Source organism: Leopardus geoffroyi, chromosome C1 (genome assembly GCF_018350155.1).
Source record: "Leopardus geoffroyi isolate Oge1 chromosome C1, O.geoffroyi_Oge1_pat1.0, whole genome shotgun sequence".
Lineage (NCBI taxonomy): Eukaryota > Metazoa > Chordata > Mammalia > Carnivora > Felidae > Leopardus > Leopardus geoffroyi.
In genome coordinates this window covers 1,112,066-1,138,302 of record NC_059328.1, presented here as the reverse complement: position 1 = coordinate 1,138,302, position 26,237 = coordinate 1,112,066, and the positions used below count along the sequence as shown (strand labels likewise).

The following is a 26,237-nucleotide window of genomic DNA, read 5'->3' as shown; positions in this document are numbered from 1 at the left end:
GCGCCCCCACCAGCTTCCCGGCGAGGCGACCGCGGCCCAGTGAGATGACCCACTCGAGGCCTGAGGGGAGCTCACACCCCGTGGGCCCCCTTTTGGGCAGGATAGTGGTCCCCTGCCCTGTCCCACTGCCCACCCTCTGCTGGGACTCCTGCGTGACGGCGTGGACGTGCCCTTGGGGACAGTGGTGTGTCTGAGCCAGTGAGCAGGCACGCCGGGTGGGCACAGAGGCAGCTGCCCCCTGGCCGGGTCCCAGTCCTCACAGCGTCCCACGGACAGACCCGCAAGGAGTTTGAACTCCCAAGAAAACGAGGAAAGAGGGAGGGTCGGCAGAGTCCCGGCCACAGGCTGGCCTGGCCTTCACGTCCGGCAGGTGAAGGGCCGAGCGGGAGCAGCTGGGCCCTCCGGGGCAGCACGGCAGACGCGGCGACCGGTCCCGGAAGGCCCCTCACCCCTCGCCGCTGCGGGGTCGGGGAGAACCTCGGGCAGGGGCCAGGCGGGAGAGCTCTCATCTGGAGCTCTGAGCGCCCGCAAGCCCACCCGTTACGTGGGTCCTCAGCGGGGGGAGGAGGGACCTGGGCCTGGTCGCTGCTCCCAGAATCGGTGCTGACCCAGCGGGGGCCGGGGGAACGTTAGACCCGGGGTCCTGACCCAGTGGCCATCAGACAGGCTGGGGGCTCCGTCAGGCCCTCCCGGGAGACCCCGAGGGCCTTCTCCTCAGAGGAAGGCAGGCTTCTCCGAGGCCCCAGAGCCACCTCCGCCACCGGGCTGGGGCAGGCGGGCAGGGGCCGGTAGAGCGGGTAGCGTGAGGCTGCCCCCACATGCCTGACACCCCAAGAAGCTACTCAGCCCCCAGGGGGCTTGGGGAGGCGGCTCTGGTCGCAGCCCCTCCCCGACTGCAAGCGAAACCCTTCTCCCCTGGGCCGCGCTCTCCCCCCCGAGGGTCCCTCCTGCTGTCCACTTGCTCGGGGGACATTTGCAGAGTGATAACCCCATGCTAAGCACCTGGCAAGGCACTGCCTGGAAGAGGACGTGTTCGTTCTTCATTCGGAGTTCTGCAGCCAGACAGAAAGAGGGGCAGATGGATCAGGGGCCTGTCCCTCTCTGCCCGGCCCACCTCCCAGCAGGGCCCTGGCGAGCGCAACCTCTCAGACCACCCCGCGCCAGCCTGGCGCCCAGCACAGGGGGCCCCTCCTGCACAGGCGGCTTGCCCAGCCTCCTCTCCCCCCCTCCGGCCGGCGGGTCACCCAGGACTCTCAGGGGAGGCCTTCCTTCTGCAAAGCCCGGGCAGGCCGCCCAGTCTCGGTGCCGGGCCGGCTGTGTGGAGCCCCTCCTCCCAGGGAGGGCTTCCTGAGGGGTGCCCGGTGCCCGCCGCCAGACAGGTTCCGGGGAGGCCCGGCCCACTGCCTGCCGAAGGAGGCCCAGCACCCCGGGAGCCCTCCGTCCCGCGGGGATCACGGGGCCTGTTTCCGCAAGACCATCCCGGGGCGGGCGGCGCTCGGCACCTAGAACAGACGTGGCTGTGAGGGGCCGTCCCCTTCCTGCCCCTGTCCCCTCAAGGCAGGAGATGGCCACTGAGGGCCAGCCCACAGCCTCTCTGATGGAAAAGCCTGGGCCACAGCCAGCACAGGACACCCTGGGAGCCAGCTGGGGGCCCGAGCAGGTGGGGAGGGGCTGCCCTGGGTCCCCTGCCTCGCAGGTAACCCTGGGGGACCCCCTGGCCTCAGGCCCGGGGCGGCTGCGGTCCGTCAGCGAGCCTCGGGGGTGGCCAAGGGGAGTGAGCGGGCCAGGCGGCGGCCCGTACAGGCCGGAGCCGCTCCAGCCTGGGCTCCTCTTGGCACGAGGCCCCGGGTGTCGAGGAGCAGCCCGGCCACCCCACCGCCCTGGTCAGGGGCGTTTTCTGATGGAGACTATAAATAGGGCTGTCATCGGCCGGCCGGGCAGCCTGGCACAGCCTGCCAGATGTGCCGGGCTCAGCCACCAGGCCAGCCGTCTCCACCCCATGTGACCCCCAGATGGTGATGCTCCCCGAAACTCCAGGTACCCCTCCTCCTGGGAACTCCGCCCAGCAGTTCAGAGAACCGTCGGCCCCCCAGCCCTGCCCCCTGCACAACCAGAGACAGGAGGAACCGGGACAGTGTTCCCCACAAATGTCGCTCTGGTGCCCAGCAGGGTGGACCCCAGTCTGCAGGGCCTCCCTCCTGGGGCGCCGGGGGAAGGGTGGGGGAGGGGCGCTACCTGCCCCCCCAAGCCTTCGAACCTTCCTTGGCCCTGTCTGCAGCACGGGTGCTGGCCACGGGCCACGGAAACCACAGGAGCCCCTGCGTGGGCCAAGGTCAGGGGTGGGGCTGGCCTTCCGGGGAGGCCCCATTCCCTCCTTGTTCCCTCTGCAAATCCTCAGTGAGCCCACTCTGGAGGACCCCCCGCTCCAGGAAAGGGGGCAAAGGTGAGGCAGAAAAGGAGGTGAGAGGGCCTTTAGGAGGATGCCGGGGACAGGGCACCAAACCGCTGCTGATCAGGAAAGGTGGTCAGCAGGTGCACAGTGAGAGAAGGGGTGGTAAGAACGGGAGGCCGGGTGTGGGCGGCTGGGCCTGCTCTGCCCAACAGAGAAGGGCAGGAGGGCTAGGCCTGGGTGTGGACTGGGTGGGGTCCCAGCAGCTTGGGGGAGAAGCAGGGTAGTGGAGAGGGGATCATCATCCTGGTGAGTGAAGTCCGAGGCAGGGGAGGCCAGTCCTTGAGGAGCAAGGGAGAGGCTGGGGGTGGGGGGAGCATTTCTAAGGGCGTCACAGGTCACCGTGTGGCCTTCCGTGACTCTTGGGGTCTCCAGTGGTCACACCTGCCAAGGCCCCCGCTCCCCAGGAGTTGGCCCCGGGCCCCAGGGGCCGACGGAAGCCGGGCACAGAGAGAGCCACTGGACCCAGGTGGTGCGTCCCCCAGCGGTGACTCGGGGCCTGCGTGCGGACCACCAGCGGGGACAGGGCCCAGGGCCTCTATGGAGCCCCGGGAAGGCGCAGAGGTGTGGGGGGCAAGGGGGCTCTTCCACCAGCGGGAACGCTCCTCGCCAGGTGCGGGGCGGAGGAGGGGGCGCTTAAAAGACCGGGTCTCCCTTGGGCTCCCGCACAGGCGGGAGGGGTGGCCGAGCGGGCGCCCTCCCGGGAGGGCGGATCCCCGTCCCCGGCGCACACGCGCCCTCCCCGCGCCCGGCCGGGGCTGCAGTTCCCGCCTCCGCCGCCGGGGGCCGCCGCCCGGCTCGGCCTCCCGACACGTGGACGGGCCCGCGCCCCGCCCGCCGGGCTCTGAGTGGGGGGACCCCCCCCCGCCGCCCCCCGCCTGCCCGGGCCGCCCCTCCCCCGCCCCCCACCCCGAGCGGGGACCGGAAGGGCTAACCGCGCCCGGCCCGCGGGGGGCACTTCCTGCGCGCGCCCCAGGGAGCTCGGGGAACCCCAGCTCGCTCCTGCGCCCCGGCTGCGCGGGTCCTGCGGGGGCGCCCGGGACCCAGGCTGCGGACGGAATTGGGACGCGACGCCGGGAGGCGGGCGGGGGAAGTGAAACCGGGCGGCGGGGCGGCCCCGCGGGGCGCAGTGGCGGGTTTCCGTCAGACGCATGATAGGAAACCGAGGCCGCGGGGCGAGGGCCGCAGGACCCCCGGTGTCGGCCCTCGCCCCCCCACCCCACCCCGCGCCAGACCCCAGAAGGTGACTCGGCGGAAGGAAGTGGGGACCTACTGGCCCCCCGGAAGGGGGGGGCTCGCGCGGACTCGGTCGCGGGCGACGCCCCCTGCCCCCTAGGGGCCTGCGAGGCCTACGAGAGTCCAGGTCCTCGGCCCATCCGGACCCGTGCAACACGATCACCCCAAGAGGGCCGGCTCCATGGCCTCCGGGGACCACGCAGCCCCCGCCCCTGCCCGCCCCTCCCCAGGCGCGCTTCCGGCCCGGCCGGAAGGAGCAGGAATTCGGAATGTTTTGGAACCAGCTTTCTAATTCCACGGAGGATTCTCTGCGGCAGCCCTTCCCTCGGGGTGGGGGGTGTGGGAGAGGAGCCTAATCTGCATCTGACTGGGGGGGGGAGGGGGTAAACTCGGACTGGGGGAGCCCCCCTCCCCCCGCATACCCTGCTCACTGCCAGCTGCAGGATGGTGGGTGGGGGGTGGCCCGTATCCTGACATGGGTGCTGGGGAGACTAGACCCAAGGCGGCCACGCCGGGGCGGAGGAGCCTTGACCTGGGCCCCTGTCCCAGTTGACCGCTGCCTTCCTGCCTGGGGAAGCAGGTGTCCAGGGAAGGCAGATGGCCGGACAGTGATGCACCAGTGATTGCCCAGCCAGGCCACACCCGCCGCAGCTCTCCTCGAGTCCCCCCGCCTCTGGACAAAACAAAACAAAACCCCTCCCAGCGCCTCCCCAGACCTTGGCCAGAAGCCTCCAAAGATTACCCCCCTCTCTTGCCACCAAAGACTTTTCTGGGACTGCTTTTTCTTAGAAACAGGAAGTTGGGGGTGTGGGCCACACGTCCACCAGGTCAAAGCTCCACCAAGGGCGGAGGGGGGGGGGGTTGGACCCCATGGGAACTCACCACCCTGCCCCATGCCTGCAGCCCGCAGTGCTGGAGGGAGCCCCAGAAAAGGAAAGGAGGGCAAGGATACCCAGCTACCTGGGTGGGGCTGAGACAGGGAAGGGAAGTTCATGGGGGGGGGGGGGTGGGAGGGGGAGACTTGGAAGGGGAGTGGTGGCACCTGTCACTTGCTGGCTCGTGTGCAAGCCGACCTGGCTTTCCCACGCACACGAGCGTGCAGACGCCACGGCAGTGCTTAGGGCCCACCTTCGTTGCACAGAGGACCCAGACACGGCCCCACCTGTCTGAGCCCATCTCCTGGGCCCTCTCCTGCCTTCCCCTCTCTCCCACCCTGCCTGGGCCTTGCGCCGGACTCCGATGTCCCCTGACAGGGGCCTCATGAGGAGGGGACCCAAGCCCTGGCCTCGGGCCCCAGCCTTCACAAGGTGCCCTGTTCCTGAAGTTTGCAAAATCAGCTTCTTGTGGCAGGAGTGGCCTCGGCTGGGCAAGAGCTTGGGCCAGGCTTCCTGCCGGTAAGGGCTCCAGGGCCGGCAATGGAGCAGGAAGGCCCGACCCCGGCCCTGACAGACACCTGCCGGGCACAGGACACTCCAAAGAGAAGCCAGGCCGGCTCCACCTGCCTGTCCCTACCACCCCCCACAGAGGGGCCACCTGCTCCAGGGCTGAGAGTCCCGGCACTCGCGGCCCCCAGCCCCTGGCACAGGTCTGGGCACAGATGGCCGCGGGTGTGAGGCCTGCACAGCTCACGTCATCGCTGTGGCAGGGGTTGCGGGGGCGGGCAGGCATCCAGGCCCCCAAAGTTCTGCCCCCACCCCTCCCAGGGTTGCCTGGCAGTGGGCAGGGCACACGGGAGGGCGCAGAGCACGGTGGGTTTCTGTGGGGAGGGTCAGGGTCCTCTCCGAGGCCCTGCTTTCACATCCTGCCGAGGCCAGCACAGCCGGGTCACAGCCCCACCCTTTCCCGAGGTCACAGACTGTCCTTCGGGACCCTCCAAAAGGGTGGGCCAGCTGCCCGTTTTTCCTCCAGGATCCCTGCCTTCCTGCGGGCGGTGGTCACCCAGAGTGTGCCTAGGCCCCCGGCCGGCAGAGTGTGGGTGTGGGGCCTTGGGGATCTCATGAACGACCCCGATCTGTCTCTCGGAGCTGCCCAAGGAGCCCGCCAGCCTGTCTCTTCCTGGCCAGCAAGAAGGGGTGACCTGTGACAGGACAGGCAGAGAGAGACAGGGAAGGGGGTGTCGTGGGGAGCAGAGGTGGGTCGGGCTCCAGGCTGGGCGATCCAGGGAGGGGGGGCTGTTGGCCACAGCTGGGGTGTGGGTGGGGTGGAGGCTGGGGACCACACTCAGCGCCAGGGCCTGACCCCGCAGTCCTCCCCCCCAGGGGGCTCAGGAGAGGAGGCCGTACCAGCTGTTACTGTAAATGGGCAGGCGGCTTCCTCTTTCCACGGAGGGTGCGCCTGGCATCCGCCTCCCCAGATAAGGGTGCGAGTTCTTGGCCTGCGGTCAGCCCCCCTGACCACAGGGTGGTGGGTGGGGCCCCGGGGGCCAGACTGTGGCGCAGGGGCCAACAGACTGGAGGAGGGGCGGAGATCCCAAGACAGAGGCAGGCAGGCACGGCTGAGCACAGGGGCCGCGGGTGGGGCCCTAGCTGCTGGTGACAGAGGCAGAAGTGAAAGCTGGGGGTGGGGGGTCACAGGGCAGGCCCAGAAACTAGGGACCTGAGTCAGTTCCCAGGAGCACCTCCTCTGCCCTGGGCTCGCTGCATCCCCAGGGCCTCGAGGGGCTTGGAAACCAGCACCAACTGGGGAGGGGCCCGAGAACTTAGGCCAGGGCTCTGGACAAACGAGGCCAAGCTCTGGGACAGCCTCGTGGGTCCCTGAAGAGCCCCTGGCCGGCATGCCGGCGGTGTGGACGGTCCGGAGCCAGGAGACCCAGAGGCAGCGCAAGGAGGCAGGAGGCTGCTGGGAATACTGGGGAGGGGGTTTCTCCCACCGTGACCTCTTAAGAGCGGCTTTGGACGGGGGTTGACCCTAGGCAGCCCCTATCCTGTCCGCCCCGCATCGGGGTGCACAGGGCCTTTTAAAGTCAAATTATACCCGAAAGTGACCCCCAGCATCCCATGTTCCGAGGCCACCACCGGCCCAGCTCCAAAGCCCCGAACGGGCCAAGTACCACATTGGCCACAAGCTACCTCTCGAAGCCTGCCCACGGCCTGCGCCCCCAGGAAGCCCTCCTTCCCCATGCCCCCAGGGGCCTCCAGTCCTTCAGGACCGCCTCTCACCCCCTGCCTCCCTCCCCTCGTTTTTCACATTCAGGGCCTCCGGCAGCATTTGGACCCTTGCAGGGCGGGTGCGGGTTGGAGGCAGAGAGCCTGCGGGTCCTGGGCGGTGGCCTGGGGAGATGCCCTGCGGAAGGACGCGGAAAGGCCCTCACCAGGCCCAGGGCCCAGGTCAAGATGCCCACCTGGCAGGCCCCAGGGAAGGGACTCAGTGGTAGGGATCGATGTCCCATGGCGATGGCAGGTCTGGACAAGTCTGCAAGGCCACCCAAGGTCCTGCCCATCCTGGTGGGCTTGGTCGTGAGGCGGAGGGAGGGACGAGTGTTTGGCACCGGGCCCCGGTAGGGCCTTGGCTGCAGGAGCCCTCTGCTCGCAGTGCCCCCGGGGACGCCCAACAGACCGCAGCAGACGACTGTCCACTCAGGAGACCCCAGAAGACAGTGAGGGGCAGCCCCCCTAACGGAGAGAGCTGGACGGGTGCCCAGCCCTGCCCAGGCGGGGACACACAGCTCAGCGGGAGGCCCCCCCCCAGAGGAGCGGGGAGCCAGGCCCGGGGGACATCCAGGCAAGGGAGGGGGCGGCGGTGAACAGGGGCGGGCTCCAGGGGCGTGCCGCGTGGCCCTCGGCAGAGTCCCACTGAGGTCAGGTCTGCCACCCACACCTCGGGGCCCAGGACCCCAGGCAGGGCCCCGGGGCCTGATGCGCAGCAGGAGGGGGCAGCGGTGGGGGGGCTGTGGCTCGGGGCCCAGCTCACAGCCCTCCCTCCTGACCTGCGCCCAGCCCAGCCTCTCTCGCAGACCCTAGGTGGCACCCTACGAGGGGCTGGGATCTTGGCGTTGGGGAGCCCGTCGAGTGACCGACAGAGGCGAGGCCGGACAGAAGCCTGGCCCCGAGGAAGAGTGGGCTTTTCCGGGCCGCCCATACTGCGGCCTGCCCTGCACCCCTCCCCGGGGGACTCCCGGGACTGTTGGGGCTGCGGAGGCACCAGGGGGGCTGGGACCCGGGCGTCCCTCGAGGCAAAATGACCTCCACGTGACCTAGGAGGGGCTGAGGTGGCAGCCCAGCGCCCCAGGGCCCAGCACAGCGGAGTGCCTCTGCTTCTCCCTCGGGACAGCAGGCTGGGGCCACCCGTGGGGAGCCGGCCATCCACGCTGAGGGGACCCCAGGCTGGGTCCCCTCCAGCTGAGGTCCACGGTGCAAAGAGCCGGCTGGGGGGGGCGCCTAGAGAGTCAGCCCGCACCCCCGCTGCGCACCCGTGCCCCACGCCACTCGGGGTCAGCGGACACCGAAGGCCCCCCGCGGTCTGACGGGCAGACACCCACTTCCCCTCCCCGGGCTCAGGCCCCGGTGGTGGCCGGGGGCGGGTGGGGTGGCCCAAGCATGGCTGTCCTCCGCATACGCTCAAAGTCCTTTATTGTACAATGTCTTCTGTCTGGGGGAGGGGCGCCAAAGGACTAACGGGTACACAGCGAAGTAGATAAATATGCCAAGCTTTTTCTTTTTTCTTTTTAAATCAGGCATTTATAAACAAGAAAGCATACATTAATTACATAAAAATAGTTTTCGATAGTAGAGTAAGTCACCATGTTGTCATTAGCAGCAGCAGAGGAGAAAACGCGAACGGCGATGCAGACGCTCCCGGCAGATACGAAGGTAGAGCTGTGGTTTTTTTCCTTAATTGAAAAAAAATGTCGCTTGTGACTCCTGACTTAAAGCAAGAACAAGACGGCCTCTCGAGCCTGGTGGACGCGGTGGGCGGGCAGGGGCGGGCAGGACGGAGCCCGCAGGGTGCTGCGGGGACTGGCAGAGGGTCCGTCCCCTCCGGCAGGTGAGCTCTGTTCTTCCTCAGTTAAAAACAACCCAGAAAACAGGACAACTACCAGGTAAGAAAAGAGTTTCTGAAAAAGGAACCACCGTATACGCGGGAGATACGACAGTGTAGAGGACAGGTATTTACACAGGGACTGTTTTTACACGGGGCTCGTTCTGTACGAAAAGCAGGATATTATGTGTGTGAGTTAGCTGCTCCAAAGATATGAATGTTATTGCTGTTTTTCCCTTCGTTAAAAATCCTCTTTCAGCATAGAAATAATGAGTAATTAAACGGGTGCACAGTCACTCGGGTAATGGGTATTACACACAGGGAGAGCCAACAGCCTACAAGACCCCCCTTCTCCCTTCTGCGGCTGCGCGAACCCTCGGCCCGGCCCCCCCCACCCCCCACCCCCGAGGATGGAAGCGGCCGGAACAAGCCTATGCCCCCCAGCTGCCCCCGGGAGCCGCCCGGGAAGGCTCAAGCTGCTGGTGACCAGGGAGCCCGTGACAGCCGGTCCCCGCCGCACCAGCTCTGGCGAGGCCGCAGGAGCCTCAGACAGGGACAGAGGGGCGGGCCTGGGGGGGGGGGGGGGGGGGGGGTGGTGCGAGCTGCCGTGGCCTGGCCAGCTTTTCCCAACGTCCTGGGGCAAAGCTGGCAAGTGGGGTCGTGGACCCAACGGCCTAGACGGTGACCGGAGGTGGGCACTGCGAGGGCAAGGGTGGGGGCGGGGAGGGCGGGGAAGGTGCCTGCACAGAACTTAGAGAAGCTCATCGCCCGCTGGGGCCTAAAAAACCGAAAAGCAAACGGACGGCCCGGGCGACAGGCCCACGGGCCCTTTGATCTCTCACGACTTTCAGACTCGGCAACAGAGCACGGTCACACAGAAGCACACGTAAAGGTCTGCTCCAGCTAAATCACTTCGTTTCCCTTGAAGAAATGACTGAAAAAACACAACTCCGGAAACACGAGGCTGAACACAGCATTCTGCGTGTTGTGTAGCACAGCCGGCCCCTCACAGGGCCCGGTAATAATGCCCATCGATGGGTATACATATGGCAGAGGTTTAACATTCCATGCATACAGATTTCATAACTGCAAAAGAAAAACAAAAGCAAAAAAAAAAAAAAAAAAAAAATCCAAACAAACGCTGCATATATATGATGTCCCTTTTGCATTGCACTTTAGAAGGGGGGTCCAGCAGCACCTGCGCCCCTCCCCCCCTCCCCCCGGTAAACCACGGGCAAGAACCCTGCAGATGACACGGTCACCAAGCCTCTGCTGGTCACGGCGGCGGGCGGCGTCTGCACCTGCGCCAGCCAGCGGTCCCCACCTCCGTGCGCGCTGGCAGCTGCCTCGGCGTTAGAACGGGGTCGAGCGAAGAATCCTGGCTAAGATCTTTCTCACGTAAATAAATACCGTCATTTCAGGATGGGTAGCCGCCTCTTGTCTACTGGGAAATCATTTTTCAAGCTTGGGCATAAAAAACCTTGTACAATTTGCATGAACAGTCGAGAGTAAACGAGATTATCTGGAATAAATGCAAGTAACTTATTCTGATAGTGGCAGATTCGATCGCGACTGAAGACAGGTGTCTCGGGGGTAAAAAGACGAGTCAGGATTTGCTGTACAAGATGCTGGAAGGCACAGAACTACCCCCCGAAGTTCAGCTTTTGCATTTCCGTTTTGTGATTCCCTTGTTCAACCGAGCACCAGAGGGGGTTTCTAAACACTCGAGCACTTAGGATGTGGACTGCTCTATAAATGGGTCTGCAATATTTGAAAAGTAAAAACCTCAGTTAACTGGGGAATAAAAAGAGAAGGGAAGAGTTTTGACAAAGTGCAGTTCTAAATATACGTTTAAATGAACAAACAAAAAGAAAAAAAAAAAAAAGTGAAGTAATGCTGTTTTTGTTCCGACGCTGCGGCCTCAGTCCCGACGCGACAGGGGCGGCCGGGGGAGGGTGGCGGAGGTGAGCGGCGCCCGGGCAGGCGGAAGGCGGCAGTGTTCCGGCTCGGGGCGCCGGCGGCCGGCGCAGGCGGCCTGGGTCCTTGTCGCTGAAAAAATAGACTCTGGAGAAAACCCTCCCTGTCCTCGCGCGGGCGCGGACGAGCTGAGATGGCTTTGCGGGGCGGCGCCCCGGCTCCCTTAGCCGGTCCTCAGATGGCGTCACGTGTTGGTGGGGCTTCGAAAAGTTAGTCATTAAAAAACCTGTTGATTTTTCTGAGTATCAAGTCTTCTCGTTGGTTTTAAATAGCTTATAACAAAAATGCAAATGGTAGGACGTCCCGGCAAGCAGAAGGACCGCGGCGGGCACGGAGCCTCGGCCCCGGCTCCGCTGGGAACCCGGCTTGCACACTCGAACTTGGCCAGTAGAAAATTTTGCAGTGGATTCCAAAAGTATGTGGTTCCAAACGCTCGCTTGGTTATAGGCACAGTAAGACGTTGTGCTATGTGGACGCGGGGGGCGGGCCGCCGGCGCGCAGGCGCAGAGACCCCCAGCTGGCGGGGGAGGGGGGGGGCGGGGCCGCCCGCCCCCGCGGCGTCCGCACCGGCCGACGGCGGCTCCGCTAGGGCTCCAGCTCGGCCGCGCTCTCGCTGCCGGCGGCCTCGGGCCGGGGCCGCGGCCACAGCTGCTCCTGCAGCTCCTTCACCACCTTCTCCAGGTGCTCCCGGGCCTCGCGCTCCCGAAGCAGGTCGGCCCGCAGCTGCTCGCGGTCCGCCTCCGCGTGCTGGAGCTTCACCTGCAGGTCCTCGATCTGGAAGGGACGGGCCGCCGGGCGTCAGCACCCGCCCCCCCACCCGGCCGCGCCAGCCGCCCTCCTTCCCCTGCGTGGGACGCGTGCCGCTGAGCGAGGGAGGCGGCAGCCCGGGCCCGGGAGGGCCTCTCCGGGGGCACCGTGACCCGAGTCCAGACGGGTGTGCCGAGCCGCTGGCGGGTGGGAACTACCGGCCCCCTCCCTCCCTCCCCAGCAGCTGCCTCGGGGCGCCCTCGACATCCTGGGGCCAGTTTCCCTCCAAAGCCCAGACCAGACCCTCCCAGCACCGGTGAGGCAAGGGGAGGAGGGGCTGCCATGCCCACCGCCCCGCACCCGATCCCTGGCCGGGCAGGACGGCCCATCCGGACGTGCTGAGGCGTTTAAAGCCGTGTGGGGTGAGGCTGGGGCTGCCTGGGGCTCCTCTGCACCGCCGGGGGGGGGGGGGGGGGCGGCTCAGAGCCGGCTTCTCAAGGGAAACCACCAAAGAGGGGCGTGGTCGGGAGGGAAGAGGGCACAGAGCGCCCACGCGTGCAGCCAGAGGACACCTCCCTGCGGAGGACCGACTCCCAAAGCCCAGGAGAGCGTGCAGCACCCCAGTCGGCCTGCCGGTCCCCCGTGGTCCCCTAAGCTTGTGGTGGACCCCTCGAGGTGAGAAAGGACCCCAAGATGCCAGCACAGCGCCTGCCACGCGGCCGAGTCTGGAGGTGGGGCCCCGCAAGCCCGTCTCCCCATCTGTCACCCAGGCACCAGGTGATGCCTCCGAGCCCCTGCCACGGCCCCCGCCTGTACCTGGGCCGAGTACTTGGCGCGCAGGCGGCCGGCCTCGCAGCCCTTGTCGCACACCCGCACCTGCCGGGCCTGCTCCAGCTCCCGCTTCAGGCGCAGCCGGGACTCGTTGGCCTCGCGCATCTTCTTCTCGTTCTCCGCCCGGAGGCGCTCGATCTCCTTTCGCAGGTTGCGCTTGGCCTCCGTGGCTTCCCGAAGCTTCTCCTTCTTGGCCACGCGCAGAAACTCCAGCTCCTGGGAGGGTGGCGCACACACCCGGGCTGGGGGTCACCGCCCTGGCCCCTCTGCCCCACCCCCCGCCCCGCCGCTCCCCACAGCCTCCCCCTCAGGCGTCAAGTGCCACCTGCCTTCCCGGACGCCCCAACCCCTCCCGGCAGAGCCCCTCGGCCCAGCGCGCTCCAGCCGCCGGGCGTCCGCTCAGGCTCCCTGCCTCCCTCCTCAGTGCCTCCGCCTCTGCCCGTCCCTCTCCAGCCACCAGAGACGGCCGCCCCCCGTGCCACAGGCGCCAGTGAGCACGCGTGTGGGAAATCACGCCTCCCAACAAGACCAGGGAAGGGGCGTTCTGAGCGAGCGCCTGACACACGCTCAGGAGAGACGTCTGGGACCCGGTGCCCCGGGGACCGGCAGGCCCGTGCTGTGCTAGAGCCCACGTGTGAAGCTGCCAGACGCCACTGCCACCGCCACCGCAGAGGTGTGAACTCGCGATCCCAAGCGCGCCCGGCAAGGCCGCAGAGTCGGGGCGGAGGCCCCGCCCGTCCGCCCCTACGGAGGCGGGACCCAGACACCCTAGGCCCCAAGCGCCTTCTCGGACAGGAAGCAGTCGCTTGTGTGGAATCATCTAGAATCCAGCGTGCCTGGAGCCAGCCGGTCCCGCCTGCACACTCGTTCCCTCTCTGACGACACAGGGCTTTCTTTCGGGAACGAGCCTCGGGCGGCAGGCCAAGCCCCCACTCCTCCCCGGCGCCCCGAGCGACAGGCCGGCTCTGCGAGGGGACAGCGGGGCGCGCGGCGGCCTCACCTGGTGGAGGCTGCGCTTGGCCTGCAGGGCGGCGCTCAGCTTCTCCTCTTGCTTCACGCGCATCTTCACCACCTCGTGCAGGAACTTCTCTTTGGCTTCCTTGGTGTCCAGGCCGCCCTCCAGGGCCTGCCGCAGGTGCTCGAGCTCTGCCTCCAGCCCGCCGCTCGCGGTGTCCGCGGGGGCGGCAGCCTCGGGGGCGGCAGGCGCGGCGGGCGGGGCGTGCATGCCCGGGGAGCTCAGGTCCTTGGCGGAGCTGGATGAGGTAAGGGACGGGGAGGAGAGGGAGGACAGGGAGGAGGTGACTGCGGACACAGGGACGGGAGGGGAAGCGGACGTTAGCAGAGCGCTCACCGCACCTCCGCGCAGCGCGGCGGCGCCCCGGGGCAGGCAGGGACCCCGACTCACACGTACATTCCTCCCTGCTGTCCACTTCCACCTCGGCCTCCGAGTCTTTGCCGTCCTCTGGGGCGGCCACGGGCGCCGGCGTCTCCGGGGCTCCGGGGGTGTCCACGGCCAGCTTCCGCTTCCGTGGCTGGATGCAGGTGGCCAGAGGCTCGGGGGCCCGGGACACCACGGTGGCACAGGGCGGGCTGCTCACGACCTTCTGCTGGGCCGGCGGTGCCAGGGCCACGTTGGGGGCCACACCCGTCTCAAAGCTCTTGTAGGAGTAAAAGCTGCAGGGGTGGGGGGACCTTGGGGCCACAGGCGTCTGCCCCCCCCACCCCCCTCCCCACGGTGGCCGGCACGTGAAGGCTCCCGGTGGGACGCGCCCCCCCCGGAGGGTGTGAAGGAGGAGGCGCGAGCCAGAGCCCTGGGGCAGCTGGAGCATGGCCGCTGGCCGCACCCCAAGCAGAAGTTCTGGCCGTGCCCACCCGGACGCCAGTCAACGGGACCCCCGCTTCTGGGACTCCTGCCGGAACGGGGCTAGTTCCACCGCCACGTGGCCCCACGCGGACGCAGGTTAGAGCGAAGCCGCAGGCGGGGACCAAGAGCGCCAGGCCCACAGACTCGGGACCCTTCACCGGCCGTATTGAGCGCGCACCACCGTGCACTCAGGCGTTTAAGGGGCGCCCGGGAGGGGTGGGTGCCGGTCCCGAGACGCGCAGGGTGCCGGCCTCGCTCGAATCACGCGCGCTCTGTCTGAGGACAACTCCGGGCGGCCACGTCAAGGAAAGGTCTCATCCACCGATAATTACTGACCGCCAGCAGCCGGCACGGCAGGTACTCACCTGTCTCGAATCAGGGCCGGAAGGTGCGGGGAGAGCTCTTTGTCACTCGCAGAAACCGCAGGGGACCAGGGTCGGAAAGCGGAAAGGCGCTGGCGAGGGTGAACGCAGCCAAGGCTCTGCTGGAAGAGGCGCCAGGGGTCAGAGGCAGGAGCGCAGAGCCCCGTGCCCGGGCCCTCACCTGCCTCCCGCGTCCCCGTACCCACCACCCCACGTCCTGTACCCGCCGCCCCACGCCCGACCTTGCTGGAGGAGCTGGCCAGGGTCCGCAGCCAGCCAGACTGTTTGTCCTTCTCAGAAGACGTGGGGACTTGGGAGGGGGCGTCATCTGTTTTTCGGATGGAGGCCGGGGGCTCGGAGGAGACCTGTGAACGACACAAAAGTTGTCACCAGAGCCCCTGAGGGCATCGACGCCCTGAGCACCAGGCGTGTGCGGTGATGTGCGGCCCGGACTCCAGCAGGACAAGCCATTTCCGCGAGAACGGGCGCTGTGGCGCTACCTGTGGGGCTACCGTGCCGTGACCTCCCCCGACGGCCACAGGAGGCCCAGGGCAGGGGGCCCAGGCCGGGCTCAGGGTGGGGACTCGAGGGGACAGCCCCTGGCCACAGCCCCAACAGCCAACAGGAGCCACAGATGCTGACCTCCTCCTGGTGGCCATACTAGGTGGCGGGCAGGCTCACGGGCCAAGTGTGGGGCCAAGTGTGGGGACTCTGTCCCCGGGTCCCCAGTGTTGTGGGTGACGAGTAGAATTTCGACTACTTGCCATCGGCTGGGGGGTGAAGGGGGCGGCTGCCCTCTGGCAAGCTCCCCCAACCCCGAAAGCAAGCATCCTCAAAAAAAAGGGACAAACCCCTTCCACCAAGTGCACAACTCGGCTTTGGGACACAGGCCACACTCCTGCTTTCCTCACACCTTGCTGCTGGAGGCTGGAGAAGCTGCCCCAGACTCCCAGGGACCCAAGGGTCTGTCGGACGTGATGGTGGGCGTGGCCTCCCAAGCAGGTGTCAGAAGGAGAGCCACCTGATGGCACAGGATCCCTGAGGGAGACCAAACAGTCTGCGGAGATGGACCATGCCTCCCCCCGGGGCAGCTGTGCTGGGGTCCTGGGGTCCGTACCACAAGGCGGACACACCGTCACCCACCTGAGGCCACCAGGATGATGCCTGACCTCAGGGGGAGCAGGTGCGGGGAAGCCTTGGCCAGGAGGGGGGTGGGGGGGATGAATGGGGGAGGGGCTCCTCCCTGCTCTGGAACAGGTGGGGAAATGCTGTATCACAGAACTGGCCCCGGGAGGGAGATGGGGGAGGGGGAGGGCAAGTGGTCAGGCAAGGTGTCCCCCTCATCGGGCTGTCATCACAAAATTCAAGAGACACAGGGCTGACTGGAGCCCGGGCACAAGGCCCGCGGACCGAGGATCCCAGAGGAAGGGCCTGACCAAGCCCGGCACATCTGCCTGCACGCGTGTTCGCGGGGCACCCAGCCCCTCTCGGTGGACAGACAGGCGCGGGGGGCACTCCGTGCAGGGACACACCAGCCTCTGTCCTCACGCAGAAGCAGATGCCCCAGGGCCTGTGGCCCTGCAGCCGAGGGGGACGCGCCCAGCTCCGGGGAGGCGCTTCAGGGCAAACCCACAGACGGCTGTGGACGGTCTGCTCAGATGCGAAACAATCAGGAAAGAAAGACGGCTTGGTGGCGCTTTTTAGGGGCAAGAGTCCGGTGACGTCTGCCCGCGCGGCCCGGCCGCCTCCGGCCGCCTGTGACAGGGGAGCGGGGGTCAGTCGCGCCAGCAGGGGTGGGGCTTCCTGTCGGAGCAGACAGGAGGCCGGGAGGGGAGAAGACAGGCCGAGTTCTCACCGAGAGAAAAGCCGCAGGCCTGGCGCCGGCTCCTGCAGGTTCTGAGAACCCTCAGGGAGACTCCGGGGGCGTCACACGGCTCCGGCTACGGGGCCACCCCCACACGCATGGGGCTGGCGGGTGGCGCCCGGCGCCCATTGGCCAGAGCCCCATCCACGCGGCGGGGGAGAGCGGCGCAGGTTCCCGGGCAGGGACGCGGCCTGCCAGCACCCAGCGCTCAAAACCAGCCCATCAGTTCTGGAGAAAGGGCCAGAGCCTCCCTCGCCCCCACCCACCCCGAGCTCCGTCAACCCCAGGAGAGGGACGTGTCTTCACGGAGCTGGAATGACTCCTCTGAGATTCCTATAGCAAGAAAACGCCCCGTGAGCCCCTTCTATCGACGAGAGAGAGAAGCAGGAAGACAGCTGGAACAGGACATACCTCTTCGGGCCTGGAAGGCCACTGTCCCCAGCAGGGCACACTTGGGCCCCAGGGACGGCAGATGATCAGGGACAAAACTGCCCACTGATTCCTACTCCGCCAGAGGTCAGCAAGCAGGTAAGGACATTCGCTCGTGGTTTCTGACCCTTCTCAAGGCCTCCACGCCAGATCCCGGGGGCCCACAGACCTCAAGGAGGGCGCAGGCTTCCGGGCCTAGGACACGGCCCGGGCGGTGGGGGGGCCTGCCCCCGGAACCCACTGGTGGCCCCCCACAAGGGCGAGGGCACGTGTCCTGTGCCACGTCCCGGCACAGGACACATGCGGTCTCCGGGACAGCGCGCCGAGGGCCATCCCACCACGGGGCAGCCGCTGCGTCGAAGAGCTGGCCGTGGACGGCACAGGCACAGGCCCAGGACTGTTCGGCGGCTGTGTGCGTCCCTCACAGAGGAGGAAAGGACACCCACACGGGGGTTTCGCACGCTTCTCTGCAGGTTTGCAAGACTCGGGGTACGATTTAGGTGTGACCCTGCTACCTGACCTTCACGTCAACGGGGGCCAGGGTGTCAGTCGAGACAGAGGCTCCATCAGACACACACGGAGTGGGGTCAGGACGGCTGCCGGGCTCTCGGCCACCACCCAAGACCAGCGCAGGGAAGAGCAGGGTGGACGAGAGGGCCAGTGGCCGCCAGAAGCCACGGCGGCTTCCGGCATCGACCTCGGGGCCTCACGCTCGCAAAGGCCACGCTTCAGCGCCCGGGCCCCAAATGCACAGCGGGACAGCCTGGGCCATGGCCCAGAGGCAGGGCAGGGCAGGGCGGGAGAAGGTCTTTGGGCTCCACGCCACTGGCTCCCCTACGCTCTGCTGAGAAACCCGTGTTCCAGCAGCACTGGAGCAGGCCTGGGTGCGGAGCTCTGACCTGGCATCTGGGGAACCCCTAGTGGCAAGAGCCCTGGGAGAGATGCCACTGGCTGTGCCCCATGTGTTCTGGGGGAGCGAGCTCACGACCACTTTGCCTCCCAAGGCTGCCGGCCTTGCCACCCCCACGTACCACTTTTCATGTGCCGCCCTGCACGTCCTTAAAAAAAAAAAAAGTATGTGGGGGACGAGGAGAGGAGACGATCCAGAGGCCGGCCGATGGCGCCGGCCCAAGGCCCGAGAGTGCGGTCTGACTTCGGCGCGGAGCTCCGGCTGCCACAACAGCCGCTAACCATCACGCAGGTACCCAGTTCTGGGGTGACGCACCAGTAAAGACACAGCTCCCACCCAAGTGCCAGGCAGAGCCAGAGGGACACCCAGAGGGCCCAGCAGCGAGATCGGCACCCACCCCAGCGAGGCCGGGCTGGTCGGCGGGTGTGCACAGCGCGCCTCCAGCTCCAGCTCCAAAACCGGCACCGGCACGGGCACCGGGACCAGCACGAGCACCTCCCATGCACAGATGCCACAGGACCGTCTGAACACAGAGCAGCGCTGACAAGGCCACGCCCTGCAGACACGCGGCCTCCGATACACAGCTCACACGGGGGGGACAAGAGCCGGCCCGGGGGGCTGTCCGGCAGGAGACGTCAATCTAAGTCAGTGGGAATAAAGTCACCGTCCCCACCCAGGTCCACAGAGCCCAAATTTTACTCAGAGGCACTTGAGGGGTGTGTGGACCTTGGACTGAGGATCTGAATGTGACTATCGGGACCGCCTGTCCTACCTGGAGCTGCCCATGTTCCCAGAACCAGAAGCACAGTGCCCGCTGGGTACCGGCCCCACCAGGGGCACGGATGTCCAGGAGCGTGTGTTCAGGGGTAAGTGGCGGCTGCAGCACCTGCCCTCTGCACCGGCTCCCACAGCTGAGGGACCGCTCAAGGCCAGTGGGGCCAGGTCTAAGGCTCCCCCCCCCGCCTTGTCTGAGATGCCTCCCCAGCCCCCACCCCCTCTCTCCGTGCCGTGTCTAGGCACCCTTGGCACGCGTCACAGCGCCAGGCCTTCCCACCGTGGAGGTGTGCACTCAGAGCTCACGAGAGCACTGGATGACACATTCAGCTGGACAGGGTGCGTGGCACCCCTCCCCACCGCGCAGCCGGGGACTGTCTGGTTTGTGTTCTGGCTGGCCGTGTACCCCAAGGACAGGAACACATGCCGCCCTGGGCGCCACACGGTGGAGCTGACATCAACTGCCACCCGGGTCCCCTCTGGCCCAACAGTGCCAGGTGCTGGCTGGGAGCATCGTCACCGTGGCCGGCCATTGTGCAGAGATGTCCGTGGGCCCAGAGCTCCGGATCCCCACCGAAGGCGTCCCGACAGAGGAAACGACTCTCGGGTTCCCGAACGCACAGCAGCAGGGCCAGGCCCCGGTGGCTGGGACAGAGCCAGGGACCCACGAGGGCTCGGCGGCAGCGATCGGCTTCACCCAGCAGCACCAGGCAAGGGGCAGGCACAGCCTGACCCGGTAAGGCTGCGGAGCTGAGCCACAGGAGCCACAGGAGCCACAGTGGCCAAAAAGCCCTCTCTGGTGGCGTGTGCGTAGGAAGTGACGGCCAGCGCTCCACTGACACATCTGGTCTGACATTGACACCCTTTGCTGCCTCGGGTGCAGAATTCTGGTCACTTCCCCAGGGATCAGGAAAGAGAATGTCGAAGTCACAGGTGGGACGAGGGGCAGAATCCCCAACCTCCCAAGACCCCAGCTCACTGTGGGCGGGACCCCACAGGGCCCAAAAGGACCGAGGACCGATGTCCAGACCCAGGCGAGGCTCCCCAGGGCCCAGGAGGTGAGCCCCTTCCTGGCGTCATGGCGGTGGGAGAACTCACCAGACCCCATAACGACACGGAGCCTCAGACCACGCGCGTCCTCCTGGACGCACGGTGTTCCGCCGCCTGCCGGAACCACGGCCAGGCCACGTGCCATCGGCACCTTGGCAGGAGCAGCTGTAAAGAAGGGCTGCCCGTGGTCTACACGTCCTGCAGCCTTTCAGTGGCCAAACCCCCACGGCCTCCACACCTGTGCTCCAGCGGAGCCCAGCCCCACGGAGAGTCGCCACGCAGGAGTGTACGGGCAGACCCCGCCGCCTCGACCGCCAGGGTGCTCCCAAGGCAGGGACGGTCACTGTGGGCGGTGCCCCGCTGCAGGGCCTCAGCCTGGTGCTCCCGACACTGTGGTCGTCCACCCTGCCTGTTACGCCTAATTATTAATTAGAAGCCGAACAACAGGTCGTAGCCCTGTCGCTCTCACCGCCAATCGGTGCGACGGTCCCTGCTTTGAGCCTTCGGACACGGGGCTCTGAGCCAACCTCTGCAGAGAGGGCTCACACACCCCGATCAAAACGAAACTGGCAGACAGAGGTGTGCGCCCACCCAGTGGCCCCCGAGGGGCCCTGCCGTCCCAGCGCCGAGCAGCCGGCACCTCTCTCGGCCTGGTTTGGCCACACCAGGGAAGGTCATGGTCGTCGGGCTCACGGATGAAGTTCTCGCGGTGCCTGAGGCAGAGGGCGCCGCTGAAGGCCGTGGCACGGGCAGAGGGGCTGGCCTCCACCACTCTGGGCGATCTTCGGTCTTCAAAGAGCAAGCAATTACTCTAAGGTCTGGGGCAGCTACCTGCTGGCAGGGCACACAAGGAGGAGGTGACGGTGCTAGAGGAGGCCACTCTGTCCGTCACCGCACAGAAAATGAGGGCTGAGGGGCCTGGGGCTCCAGGGGACCCTGCGTCGCCCCCGGGAGCCCTGAAGGCCACAGTCACGTTGTCAGCAGTGGGTTTTGCACGAGAAGCAGCATGCGAACCTGGGGCGGGGGGGGGGGGGGGGGAGGGGGGGGCTGTGGAGCAGGGGCCTCAGACACGGAGCTTCCTGACTCCACATGCCCCCAGGGAGGGAGGGCTGGCTCGCTGCTGCCCCTGAGCAGGACCCTCACACTAAGGCCCACGGCGCCAGCAGCCTCCACAGGGAGATGGCAGAGGGTCCCCAGACAACGCCTAGACACCAAGGAGGCTGCAGCCAGACGGTGGAAAAGGCGGCCTGGAGGCCTGGAGGACCTGGTCCTCTAGACCTTCCCGTTTATTTACCAGCACACAAAGAGAGGCCTAGAGGACCAGAACCGGCACAAATCCACCGCTGAGACCCCCGGCCTGGGCCTCAGGCAGCCTGACCCTCAGGCGACTGCGCAGACCTCGAACAGGCCTCACTGGTAAAGAGGCACAGTTGAGACTCAAATGACAGAACGTGGAGAACACCAGACCAGCACCCGGCAAAGCGGCTGCAAGGCCAACAGACGTCACTTCCGCCCAGGCCACCACCACGGACGGCCACATCAGACACGCCACGTCTCGGCCCGGGAGCGAGGGCGATGCCTGACCCCAGGAGGGTGTGGAGAAGCACCCGGAGTCCCCACCGGAGCCGCCACCAGAGCCACTCGGCAGAGCAAAGCGTCGTCCTGCACGGCGACCCTCAACTTGTTAAAAGGACAGCGCCAACCCCGGCGTCCACCCCCCCCCCCGCAGGGCCCCGTGTCTGCACGAAGCCAGGGTTTGCTGCCGAGGCCCCGCGAGCGGCACAGTGTGTGCGCGGCCGAGATCCCTTCAGGAAAGCAGCCGGGCGTCGGGCAGGCCGTCGGCCTCTCGACGGAGCCAGCTTCCGTTCTGCACAACCGGACGGCAGAGTGGGCACCCGTGCCAAGAGACTAACCTGAGGGGCTCGTCCCAACTCCCTCCGGGCAGCGGGACCCCCACAGGAAGTTCACAGAGCCGGGTGTCCGTGCTGTAGTGCAGGACACTCCTGCCCGCGCCCCCTCCGGCCTTCCAAGGGCCCACGACGCAGCCTCGGGTCTGACCCGCGAGCAGCTGCCCACACACGGCCTCGAGCCACGGTCGCTGGAGCGGTCAAGTCGGTCCGGACTGTCCCGCACCGAAGGCCGGGGCGGCCGTGCCAGGAGGCGGGCGGAGTCTCCTCAGACACCCAAGGCTGTTCTGCTTCCAGCGGAAGGGTCTCTGGGAGGTGCCGACAGCGCCAACGTGTCCCGCGGAGGCTGAGGCCCGGGGGCGAGGTCACTGGCCGCCCGTTCGCGCGGCCGATCTCGTCCGGGAGGCCGGGATGACAGGCCGCAGGGGCGCACCCCCCGGAGGCCGCGCTACCCAGTGGTGGCATCACCCACACGCTCATGTTCTAGAAATGGAAAGAATGGCCACCAGGAGAGCCACGTCCTGCGTGGACGCTCCCGAGGGCCACCGGTCACGGGCAAAAGAGGCCGAGTGCGGCGCGAGACCCCGCTTCCGGGCCGGCTTCTTTCAGAACCTTTCTGTAGCGCCGCCACCATTATTGGCTTATGTGACTTCCTATGTGGCTGCGAAGTGCCTCCCGGAAAGGGCGCGACCCCAGCCTCGTGTCTGCTTCTCAAACGTGCGCTGCGCTCTCCAAGTGGAGACAGCCCACGCCGCTGGCCCAGCACCCCTGTGGGGAGGCCCCTTCAGGTTCTCGTGCCCAAGACTGCTTCTGTGCGGCTTCTCTACAAAGAACTGCCTCCTTGCACCAGCTCGGAGAAAACTCCGGGACTTCGAGGTCTACAGGGAAGGGGGGGTGGCCCGCGGACGCCCGCAAGGGTTTCTGGCAGAGCTGGGGACGCGGCCACAGCCCCAGCCTCCCCGACAGCCCACCCGCTCAGGTGACACCGAAGCACGAGGACAAGATAAAATAGGAAAGCGGAAATTCATCAAGGTCAAGACCTCTCTGGGCTTCAAAGGATGCCACCAAGAACGTGGAAAGACCACCACAGAAAGGGAGGAAAAGACGTGCCAATCAGGTACCTGATAAGGGACCGGGATCGGAATTCACGAAGAACCAAAACTCAGCCAAGTACCTCACTACGAAGGAGGCAAAGGACGGGACCAGACCTCCCGCCAAACGAGACCCACAACGAGCACGCGAAGAGGGTCGGCACCACGGCCATCAGGGAAACGCAAATGAAAGCCGCACACGCTGCCGCTGAGGGAGGGGGGGGGGCCTGGAGCGTGGCGGGCACGGCCGCCGAGGGAGGTGGGCGCCCACAGACGTGACCCGGGGGCCGCGCTCCTCAGTGAAGCCCCGAGAGAACCGCGAAGACGGGCCCAACGGCCATCCGAGTGACTGACCGTCCACGCCGTCGAAAATGTGCGTGTACCCGCGAGTCCCCACGACTGAACGACCAGGCCTCACCGTTCACACGAACACGGGTCCACACGTATCTCGTATATTCCGTGTATCGCACGCTGCGTCTTATGATAAGGTAGACTACGGGAAACAGCGCTACTAAGAAAATCAAAAGGAGGAAGAAAAGCATTTGCGGGTCTGTATCTGTCGACACCGATACCGTAGTCCCGTGGACTGTTTACAAGACGAACCGTCCCTCGGGACCTACATCGATGTTGTCTTCCGTGACGGGAGACACTGCAGATGTTACACGCGTGACGAGCACTGACACCAAAGATGAAAAGGTGGCGTGGAAAAAAAATTCGTATGTATTTACAAGCACAACGATGCACGCACTGATTATAAAGCAGACGGGACCGCTTTCTGGCAGCCTAGCCAGGGCACAAACGTAGGAATCGTTACGAAGCTTTTTATGGCATCTAGGATTACAGTCATATTCTTTTTTTTTTTAAGTGTACTTATTTACTTTGAAAGAGAAAGCGAGCAAGGGAGGGGCAGACAGAGGGATAGAGAATCCCAAGCGGGCTCGGCACTATCAGCACGGAGCCCGATGAGGAGCTCGAACTCCCAAACCATGAGGTCACAACCCAAGCCGAAGTCGAGAGTCCAACAACACTTGGGGCACCTGAGTGGCTCAGTCAGCTGAGTGTCCAACTTCGGCTCAGGTCATGATCCCACGGTTCGTGAGTCCGAGCCCCACGTCAGGCTGACTGCAGTCAGCACAGAGCTGGCTTCGGATCCTCTGTCCTTCTCTCTCTCTGTCCCTCCCCTGCTCACGTGCTCTCTCCCAAAAATAAAATGAGATAATTAAAAAAAAAAAAAAAAAAAAAAAAGGAGTTGGACACTTAACTGACTGAGCCACCCAGCGCCCCCAGTCATAGTCTTACTATAGAATTGGAAACGCTGTTCCATTTTTAAGACCGTTTACCAGTGATGACAGGACAGTGTGCAGTCTCTCCAATTAGGAGAAAGGGGACAACTACACTAATTCTCTGAAAGCAAAGTTACAAGACAGTAAGCCAACTAACACATGACTGGTCTTGTATTAAGTACCACTCCGCTCATGCCTGTGTAAGGAGAGGCTGTGAATGGCACCATGGAGGGACTATGTCGTGTGCACACATTTTGACAAATGTTAACTTTTTATAAGCTTGTGAGTTTTATTGCAAAAATGATAAAATAGACCAACACCTAAATGTATCGTATGCATTCACAACATACCTAACTTTTTAATTTTTTCCGTATCTCCAGGCTACATGGCTCATCCACAAGTTTTCCAAACTGTCGCTCATCTCCAAAAATTTTTCCAACGTGGTTCTTGAGTAAAAACCTGCACGTAAGTGGACCCGCACGGTTCAAGCCCGTGTTGTTCAAGGGTCAGCCGTACTAGGATTCTGCAAGGTGTTACCGATGGAGCAGTCTAGATGAAGTATACAAGAGAACGTCTCTGTTATTCCTTATGGTCGCGTCCATCTACGATTATCTCAAAAAAAAAGATGATTAAAAATATACAAGGTGTGGAGTGCCCGGTGGCTCAGTCGATCAAGCGTCTGACTCGTGGTTTCGGCTCAGGTCATGATCACGGCTCGAGGGATCGAGCCGCACGTCGGGCTCCGCGCTGATAGTGCGGAGCCCGCTTGGGATTCTCTCTCTCCCTCTCTACATAAATAAACATTAAAACAATTATTTTAAATAAAAACAAAAAAAGCAAGCCGCCGCGTGACACTAGGATGGCGACACTTTTTTAAAAGAGGGCCAGGACAAAGCGCTGGGGACGCGGTGAGAGATCCGGGCCTCCGTGCACCGCTGGCGGGAAGGTGAAGGGCTGTGGCCGCTGCGGGGCAGTTAGGTGGTTTCTCACAAGGTTAAATAATTAGCCTATGACCCGGCAAGCCCGGTCCTGGGCGTCCACTCAAGATTACTGAAAACGTACGTCCAACACGAACACTTGCACACGAGTGTTCACACAGCATGATGCGCCGCAGCCGGCACGGAGACATCCCACGAGCCCTCCCCCCAGAGGAGCGGACCAGCAGGTGCACGGCCCGGACCCGCGCTCCGCCTCAGAAGGAGCGAAGCCTGGACGCGCACGATGCTCAGGGAGAAGTCCACACAGAGGGCCCCACGCCTGCTGTGTGACTCTGTTTCAATGAAACGCCCAGAAGAGGCGAATCCACAGCCAGGAAGCGGAGTGGTTGCTGGGTGTGGGGGGAGGGGAGTGAGGGCGCCGGAGTTTCTTTCTGCGGTGACGAGAATACTCTAGAAGGTGATAATAGCGATGGTCGCATATACTAAAAACCACCGAACCGTACTCTGACAAAAGGTGCGATTTCTGTTACATGAACTATATCTCAATAAAACTATTAAGAAATTCAAAAAAAAAAAAAAAAAAAAAAAAGTGAAATGAACTGTTGGCTGAAAACCCAAACCACCAAGGTCAATGGTTTTCCCCGGCTCCCACCCTCCTAGCAGACAGAGCGAGCCGCTGAGCAGGACACGGGCACAGCCCCTCCAGGACAACCGGGTTCCTTGGCACCACCACCACCACCACGTGGCTCCCTCCGAGGCTCAGGTCCCACACACAAGGCCCGTGCGGAAAGAAGCGCCCGTCACGGGTCAGGGAACGTTCCGGTCTGGCCCCGTCCCAGCCACAGGATGCCCCTGTCTGAGCCGTGGGCGGAGGGGCGGCAAGGGCTCCACGACAGGCGGGGTGGCCTGGCACAGACCCTGGCCTGCTCCCACTGCGCCAGGACCTGGTGCCAGGACAGCGGCCGGCGGGGAGGAGGGGCTGAGCCACCGGGACTGCAGGCAGCTCTTGGGAGGGGAGGAGAGTGCGAGGGGCAGCCGGCTCAGGGAGACGGGGGGACACGGGCTCCTAGAGGCCACTGTGCGCCGGGCAAGGGCCAGGCATCCTATGTGAGCTCTGGGCGAGGCCTCGGCGCCCAGCTGGGCAGCCAGGGCGACTCCTGGATGACAACGTGGCCCTGGCCACGGCTGCGGGGTGTGGTGAGGGTGTGCTGCGCGCAAACGCGGGGGCCCAGGGCAGGAGGGGGTCCACAAGGCTCCCGAGGCCCACCTGACCCCCCACCTCCCCAAGCCCTGCGGTCTGGTGTCCCGGACGGTGGGCACCGCGGGAGCCCCACCCCGGCTGGCTCGCTCAACCTGGTGCCAATCCCCAGACGGTGCCGCTCGAGACCACCACGCACAGCGCCAGGCCCGGGCGAACGTGTGCGTGACCCCTGCGCCAGCCCGAGGCGCCCACCCTCACGCCGTCGGGTCAGCGTCCGCTCCCCTCCCCTCCCCCCCCACCAGCGCCCACACTAACGGTCCCTCGTCTGTGCCCCGACGAGGCACAGT

The 26,237-nt window shown here is 65.3% G+C and overlaps 1 protein-coding gene and 1 long non-coding RNA gene across 5 annotated transcripts in view; one reads left to right on the top strand and one right to left on the bottom strand.

Annotated features, from left to right (window-relative positions):
- Window positions 1–8,236: 8,236 nt before the first annotated feature.
- SKI (SKI proto-oncogene) overlaps window positions 8,237–26,237 on the bottom strand; it is a 70,673-nt gene continuing 52,672 nt past the window's right edge. Inside the window, exons 2-7 of one of the 4 annotated variants that reach the window (XM_045475330.1) lie at window positions 14,686–14,808; window positions 14,447–14,565; window positions 13,623–13,891; window positions 13,218–13,519; window positions 12,203–12,433; window positions 8,237–11,413 (exon numbers count right to left, since the gene is read on the bottom strand). In XM_045475330.1, coding sequence (XP_045331286.1) covers window positions 11,225–11,413; window positions 12,203–12,433; window positions 13,218–13,519; window positions 13,623–13,891; window positions 14,447–14,565; window positions 14,686–14,808 — 1,233 coding nt within the window. In that variant the 3' untranslated portion in view covers window positions 8,237–11,224. The remainder of the gene's footprint in view (window positions 11,414–12,202; window positions 12,434–13,217; window positions 13,520–13,622; window positions 13,892–14,446; window positions 14,566–14,685; window positions 14,809–26,237) is intronic. The other 3 variants (XM_045475332.1, XM_045475331.1, XM_045475333.1) reach the window with 3 other exon arrangements.
- LOC123597045 lies at window positions 16,187–25,309 on the top strand. The gene is made up of 2 exons (XR_006711928.1): window positions 16,187–16,835; window positions 17,938–25,309. It is a non-coding gene; the product is annotated as an uncharacterized LOC123597045 (long non-coding RNA).